An 8,051-nucleotide genomic window follows, 5' to 3' on the forward strand; every position below is an offset into this window, starting at 1 on the left:
ATTTTGCAATATTAGTATTAATTAATTAAAACCAATAAATATGATAAACCTGTAATAATGTAGTGAGCTGTAGTTTTCTACTCACCATAGACAGTAACTCTGAAAGTGGTCTTTCTGCTGTTGACCTCAACTTCATAATCTCCAGAGTCTGTGGTTCTGGTGTTCATAATGGTCAGAGATCCAGTCTGGTTGTCCAGCTTCAGTCTGTCTCTGAATCTCTCATTTGCACCTTCATCATATACAGTCATCTTATTGAACTTTTTACTAATTTTAGCTATGAGTGATTTCTTAGGTCCAAACTTCCACATGATCATATCGATGTCCTTTAGTTCAGAAACAGCAATGTTTAGACTGACAAATTCCCCCTCCGTCACTGACTTCACTTTATAATCAGCAAACACACCTAAAGAACAAACACAAACAGTTCTCAGTTACACATAATAAAGGTGTAACTGAAGTTGTTTTAGTAAGCATTAACTGATCTTTAAGTAGTATTGAAATTATTACAAAATTAGAAACTATATGGCAAAACAGGAAGGATTACTGGAAGCAAAACATAATTACTCACACATCTTAACGCATTGTACTGTAATATATTTTTAAGTTTTGGTTTGGTGTTAAGAGTCAGACAAGTAAATAAAACCGTACTAAAATCTCATTTTAATTCCTGAAGATGAACTTTAAGTTCATTAGAACTTACTGGAAAAATATAAACGCCTTTTAAGTTTAAATGGGAATAACTGACTGAAAGTATATGTTCCCTTTAGCACCGTATCTAATTTAACAGCACATTAAATATAAATCAAATCTCCTTTATTTACATAACACTTTAAACAGTATAGGTTGTTTCATAGCGGCATTTAAATAGTTTGCAATATTCAGCTGTACTATGTGCTATCGTATCAAGAGTATGTTTGTAACTTACCAACCAGACAGCAGAAGAACAGCCAGAAAAACATGAATATTTTTTCTTTCAACATCTTCTTCGAACAACCTGAAACAGGTCTTAAGAATATGAATTAAAAGATTATCTGAGAGTAGTGTAGACTGCAGTAGTAAAGTCGTGTAGAAAAACTCTAGATCTGCTTGAATGAGTGATCATGTAGTCTTGACACTATAGTCCAGTTTCACAACCGTTTTTGTTTTTTTTCTTCTTCTTCTTTTTTTCCCCCCTTCATGTTTACCATTGTGTTATGCTGTACTGATTACAGTCAAATCTAGGACTCAAAGTAACTGGATTGTGAACATCTTAGAAGAGTACATGATTATTGCAATTTGGATTCCTCCCTGAATATAAACTTATTATGTTGCCCTTCTAAATAGGTGTGTGATGTCTTCTTTGCTTAGCAGGAAATAATTTTTTTTTACAGGGGTTTATCAGTGCACACACATCTGAATTCTTTTCTTCAATGTATTTTTCAAGAGGAACAGCCCAATAAATTACTGCTTAAACTGTTTTTGTTTTTATTATTTAAAAATAATTGCATTCATCCGTTTCTAACAGCTGTAAGGGAAAACTTGATGGGTTTCTTTCCTGTCAATCATTTTGGATTGGCAGACCTTGGGGCGGGTTTTAAGGACAGAGTATGGTTTGAAGACATGGGGCGTGGTCTAATTTAGTCTTCATGGGTTTTCAAACTATTTCAGACCTCTGATCTTATGAAGAAAATGTTTCATACATTTGCTTTTTGCTGTTTGTGGGTTTTCCAAGTGGTTGGTAAGTGCCAGAAAAGTTTTAATTTATATTTACATTTTTTGTGGAGCTGTAATGAACTTCAGTTCCACTATCAATACACAACATAATGGAGATTTTGCCACTGCTCAGTTTACTTACTTAACTCTTAACAGTAAGCTAGAACTTAAAATGTACAATATATTGCAATGTGTGAATTTAGAAATCTTTTTTCATCCTATGCTTTTTGCCTTTATTATGTGTAACTGAGAAACTTTTTCTGTTTGTTCTGCAGGTGTGTTTGGTGTTGAAGTGAAGTCAGTATCAGTGACGGAGGGGGAATCTGTCAGTCTAAACATTACTGTTCCTGAAATACAGAACAATAATGTGATCATGTGGAAGTTTGGACCTAAGAAATCACTCATAGCTAAAATCAGTATAAAGTTAAGTAAGATGACTGTATATTATAATGGTGATAATGAGAGATTCAGAGACAGACTGAAGCTGGACAACCAGACTGGATCTCTGACCATCATGAACACCAGAACCACAGACTCTGGAGATTATGAAGTTGAGATCAACAGCAAGACCACATTCAGAGTTACTGTCTATGGTGAGTAGAAAACTACAGCTCATTATATTATATATTACAGAAGTGGCATTAAGCCAAACAAAACTAACTGAACATTTTTGAGAATGTAACTTGTTGATGCTTGGGTGTATTGAAACAAAACTTGGTATATAAGGGCTCTTAATAAAGTATACAACCATGGAATATGAAAAGATGCGGTGTGCCAAAAACAGCTCTGGCTATGTGCAACTTTTAATTGCAGCTTTATCAAGACTATACGCTGGTCCATGTAGTTTTTATTTATTTTTTTCAAAAACATCAAATAACCCAGGTCACTCAGCCCCCCTGTAGCCCAGATTTGGTGCCCTTTGACGTCTAACTTTTTTCCAAAACTAAAATCACCTTTAAAGGAGACTGAAGCATAATTGTCCTTCAATTATTCATCCAAAAAGTTTTGATTCACTTCAAATGCTGACTACTATATGTCTTTATTTTTCAAATCACAAAGATACTTTCTGGATAGCCCTTGAATATTGTGTTAATCCCTGTGCTGGTATGGGAAGTGGGACTGTGTCCTTGTAAAACGTTAGCCAATTATTTTTATTAAAAATTTTAACAGTATGTAACCCATTTTTATAACTTCATATGCAAGTTTGGGAATGGAAGTTGCTGAATATTAAGCTCATTCTAGAGGTGTGCACAGGACTGTATATTTTTATTTCATACCCACTAGCTCTTGCTTAAAATTCACTCTTTGTTCACCTGCTTTTTGTTTGCAATAAATAGAATACATGTTTTTGTCAGAATGTCAAATGGTTTTAGCCTCTTCTCCAAAATCCAATCACAAATGCAGAATCCTCTCTCAGAATGTGCCCTCATGGCAGATGTTGTGCCAAATTTTGGTTCCCTGTCAAATTATTAACCACCTCAACTACAATACCTCCCCCCATACTGAGGACTTAGAGTGGTAATAATGTGGTTAGGATCAGAATTAGGTACAACAACTCACTTCATATTTCAAGGTAAAGGTAGAATACGTTTTTGTCAAAGGATGTTAGGAATTATCAGAGCACCCACTCTCTTCCAAACAACACCAGAAATACTGACCTTTACCATTTTTCATTGGGCCCTGCAAGGTTGTGGGTTCATATTTTATGCTCTTACTGCAGATCTACTTCTACAATAATTAGCTTTTTTTGCATTGTGTGATTTATGTCATAAACTCTCAATCCACATTTTTTTCACATTTCTTATTCTCTAATGTTTTCAGCTCATCTGCCAGTTCCTGTCATCAGCAATAACTCTTCACAATGTTCATCATCATCATCATTATCATCATATTGTTCATTGGTGTGTTCAGTGGTGAATGTGAGTGATGTGACTCTCTCCTGGTACGGAGGAAACAGTTTATTGTCCAGCATCAGTGTGTCTCATCTCAAAATCAGTCTCTCTCTACCTCTGGAGGTGGAGTATCAGGATAAAAACATCTACAGATGTTTGCTCAACAATCCATTCAGCAACCAGACCCAACATCTGGACATCAACATCACTGAAATTTGTCAGCCATGTAAAGGTATGTAATATTATATGTCCAGTTGATCCTGAAATTTATTTACTGAGTTGATTTGTTCCCAGTCTCAAATTTGATGTACTATTCATTTTGTTGTTTTATTTCCTCAGATTGTGTTTGCTGTTGTGATGAGATTGAAACTGTCTTCCGATTGATCATCTCTGTCTTGGTGGGCATGGCTGCTGTTACTTTTTGTTGTATATGACATCACAACCAGGAGAGATAATAACCAACTTCATCATCAGTCTCTTACAGATGAATCATATACACTGTATATAAAAAAATAAACACACACCCTTATTAAAATGTCTTTTTGAGTTAAAGAAAAAACGAATTCAAGTAAAAATAATTTCAGATCCATCTGTAATATTGAAACCAACTAAATTTAGGGAAAAACAAAACACATAGTACTGGCCAGATATTCAAGTACTGGTATTCTTTATATGCCTGGGATATGGGTTAAGGTAAAAAATAAAAAAAATAAAAAAATTAATCCTGCCTATATTTTGCCAAAACCAAGTGTAACGTTAACAGTTTTATTAAAAAGCTACGCATTAGCCCTATTTGATGTCTGTTTTTAAATTGTTTATCAACAGTGTACATTTTTTATATCATTTGGATCAACTAGCTGAGCAGACAGATATGAATGTTTATTCATAACCATACTGAAAATAAGGAAATATTGTAAGCTGATGCTAACTGTCTAGCTAACAAGCTTGTTGGTTCTCAGTTGAGGTAATTTTTTAGATATAAAATCTAAATACTTTTATTCCACCACCTTGACAGAATACATCTGAGGGGAAAGAAAGGATGCAATGTAGCTACAGTAAACTAAATTGGGAAGTGATGCCCTCTAGTGGCGTTTGGCCCAGGATGTTTTTACACCGCAGACAAGGTTTGAGAAGTGAAAAACATTATGAAATATTATTATATTTTGCTTAAAATGTCCTTTCTAAGTTCAGGCCTTGTTCTCATATTAGAACGTCTAGGTAACATACATAACCCTCGTTCCCTGAAGGAAGAAACAGAGACATTACATAACCTCTTATCTACAGCGAAAAGGCCAATGAGAATTGGCGAGTGGAATCTGGGTATATAAGAGGGCGGCGTGCAACCACTCATTCAGGTTTTTGCTGAGGACCCGAGCCGTAGTTCAGCCTACAGTGCAGCTTAGGATTGTGGAAAGGGGATGTAACATCTCTGTTCCTTCCTTCAGGGAACGAGGGTTATGCACATAACCTAGACATTCCCCTACTACGATATTACATATTGGAACAGACCTATGGAAAATGCCACAGTCCCAAAGCTGCCTTACGTATGAGGTCAAATGCTTACTGGCAAGCGTGTCAGGACAAATGGTCTCCTTATGTAACCTTTCCAATGCCCTGTAGGCCAGAAAGGGGGCCCACCAGGGGTGCCAGTCTTACTGAAGCAGCCGTTGGGGGGCGGAGCACATGTGGTTTAGGCATATGGAATAGAAGGAAGAATATATATTTTTTAGCTACAGATATATGAACGGAAACACAGCCTTCTTGATGACCGTAGCAATACTGAGACATGGTGCCACAACCTACTGGGCAAAGGAGACCCAGCTTCTCCGTGGAATACCCCCCCTAGTCCTGGCTGCGGGGCATGGAGGAACCAGAGTTCACACAGGAGGAACAATTTGGGAAATAGCGCACGGATCCCGTGGGAATGGTGCAGCGAGCCGACACCAAGCCGGCCAAATGGGATAAACACCAATGCTAAGGCCGGGTCTGCCTCCTCCGGGGTCAGAGCTTGCAGGTTTACCACCTGGTCCCAAAAGGGCGTGGTGGGAACCCTTCTCGCACCTCTAAGGAACCTAACGACCAGCTGATGCCTTCCAAGGGATGCACTGTCCACTGCATTGTGGTGCGCTGCGATTGCAGCAATATATACCTTGAGAGTTGAAGGGGATAGCCTGCACTCCAACTTCTCCTGCAGGAAGGAAAGCGCCCATTCCGATCAAACATCTCTGTGGGTCCTCTCCTCACAATAGCCAGTGTGAGCCTCCTCCTATGCACTGGTGCACGGCGCCTCTATAGTGGGCATATGTAGAGCTGCAGGCTGGGTGACACCCAATACCTTCGTAAGGTTCTATACTTTTCGGGCTGCATAACATAGTTCAGGATTGTGGTGTTTTCCAGAGGTCCCCAAAATTACGTCACTTTATGTAACATCGGAGTGAACGACTAAGAGGGAACACCCCGGTTATGTAGGTAACCCTCGTTCCCTGAAGGAGGGAATGGAGATGTTACGTCTCAAAAACCTGAATGAGTGGTTGCATGCCATCGCCTTATATACCCATGTGCACGGGAGTGGCGCAGCATGAAAATTCCACTCACCAATGTTCATTGGCCTTTTCTCTGTAGCTCAGAGTGTCACAACACAGACGGATGCAGAGACGGAGGTAAGTATAAAACAGCAATGGTTAGTTTATTGAACAGGTAGGTAAACAGTATTCAGCGATATGGTTGGCAAATGATCTTATCTGAGCAGTCCAATGGAACAGGTATGTAAGTCCACGGGAACAGAGGAGGAATTCAGAGTCTATAGGAGAAGAGAGAAACAGCGAATGTCAGGGATGTGATCTGTAGATCAGACAGCAAGTGACTGAAAAAACACAGGAATAAAGTACATTAAAGTTAGTTATTTTAAATACTCTTTTTGCTGTACTTGCTGATCAAATAAATGTGCTGGTGAGCAAAAGAGAATAAAAAACATTAGTTGGCATAGTGGGCAACCAGAAAAATTAAAAATGCCCTTGTAGACCATCCGGGGACTTTTGGCATACTCTTTTCAACAGACTATGCTTTTGGACACACTTATTCTACTCTCACATACTATTTAGTATAAATGTTGAGACGCATGGTGAGATTTTCTGTGACACCAGGCAGAGTTTACATTAACATTCGTTAACCCAGCTAACCAGTTTTTTTCCCCCAGAATGTTGTTTTTCGTGGATTGTTTTTGGTTAGCTAGCAAAGTTTTCTAAACAGAAATTATATGTTAGTTTTTGGTTTGTAGAACATTATTCTAAACTAACTCTTTCCTCGCCAGCGTTTTTGAAAAAGAGTTGCCAACCACTGCCGGCAGTTGTGATTTTTCTCAAAAATTTTGTTATATGAATATACAATACGTGAAAATAAAGAACAGACCCTCTACTTTTAAACTAAAGCATTCTTGTTTTTTTAAGTAGGTAGCTTTCATTTTAAAAAAGCAACATTTTGAGCAAAAAGCTGAGAAAGTAATATTTTTAATCAAATACTACATCTATATCATAAGCAATGCTATTATCAAAGCAAAGATGCAGTAGATGGCTTTCATCAGCACTCCCAAAACTTGCACAGTCTTCCACTTCCTAGATCAACGTTTTACTGCATTAACGTTAGGCAGTTTTCATTTATATGCAATTTAGTGTTGATGATCACATGCTGTTTGTCGTAGCGCATGCCATGAGTTGAAGCTTCTTCGAGTGTCGAACAAGCTTCTGGGAGTGTCCTAGGCTTTTCCGCACTGATGGCCTGCACCCCAGCAGAGTCAGAGCAGAACTCCTGTCGGACAACATCTCCAGGACCCTGCGCTCCATTTGACTAGTAAGCAATTCCTCAAATAGTTGTGATGATGGCTTTTGTTATGCACATTTAAACGATAGTACTGGTGCTGTAATGCAGGATCTAGAAAAAACCTAATCGTGATTAAACCAGAAAAAATGCACAGTATGAATAAAAACAATTTTTAAAGCTTGGGCTCCTAAACATTAGATCACTCGCACCCAAAGCACTTATTGTAAATGAAATGATCACGGATAATAGCTTTGATGTACTCTGCTTGGCTGAAACTTGGCTAAAACCAAACGATTATATTGGTCTGAATGAGTCTACTTCACCAAGTGATGTTTAATTAACAAATTTCGGGAGGAGCACGCACAGATAATTAACACGGCCAACGCATCATCAGTAATCACTCCCTATCCAATCAGTGGGGAATCACTATAAATAATCAAAGCAGCCTTACCTTCCTATCTCTCGTTTCAACTGACTTCGGTCCAACCAAGCCAGGAAAAATGTCAGACATCGACCTTCTCCAAGAGGAAATTCTTCTCGAGGCCGCTGCCTCCCAAACGTCACCTGTCGCGACACAGGCGAACGTTGTCCCGCAGGACCCTCCAAGCGAGCCAGCGGCTGCAAAACGGGGCGGTAAAACCTCCCATTCCA

The 8,051-nt window shown here is 38.5% G+C and overlaps 1 protein-coding gene across 1 annotated transcript; it reads left to right on the forward strand.

Annotated features, from left to right (window-relative positions):
* Positions 1–1,768: 1,768 nt before the first annotated feature.
* On the forward strand, positions 1,769–4,018 carry LOC141338912 (uncharacterized). The gene is made up of 4 exons (XM_073844525.1): positions 1,769–1,847; positions 1,968–2,285; positions 3,514–3,816; positions 3,924–4,018. The coding sequence occupies exons 1-4, from the start codon at positions 1,769–1,771 to the stop codon at positions 4,016–4,018; spliced, it is 795 nt and encodes a 264-aa protein (XP_073700626.1).
* Positions 4,019–8,051: the final 4,033 nt, after the last annotated feature.

This window comes from Garra rufa, chromosome 7 (genome assembly GCF_049309525.1).
Source record: "Garra rufa chromosome 7, GarRuf1.0, whole genome shotgun sequence".
NCBI lineage: Eukaryota > Metazoa > Chordata > Actinopteri > Cypriniformes > Cyprinidae > Garra > Garra rufa.

Coding starts and splice junctions, on each gene's coding strand:
- LOC141338912 (XM_073844525.1), top strand. CDS start 1,769: ATGAACTTCAGTTCCACTATCAATACACAACATAATGGAGATTTTGCC. Junction 1,848..1,967: donor TACTTACTTAACTCTTAACA/GTAAGCTAGAAC, acceptor TTTGTTCTGCAG/GTGTGTTTGGTGTTGAAGTG. Junction 3,817..3,923: donor AATTTGTCAGCCATGTAAAG/GTATGTAATATT, acceptor TTATTTCCTCAG/ATTGTGTTTGCTGTTGTGAT.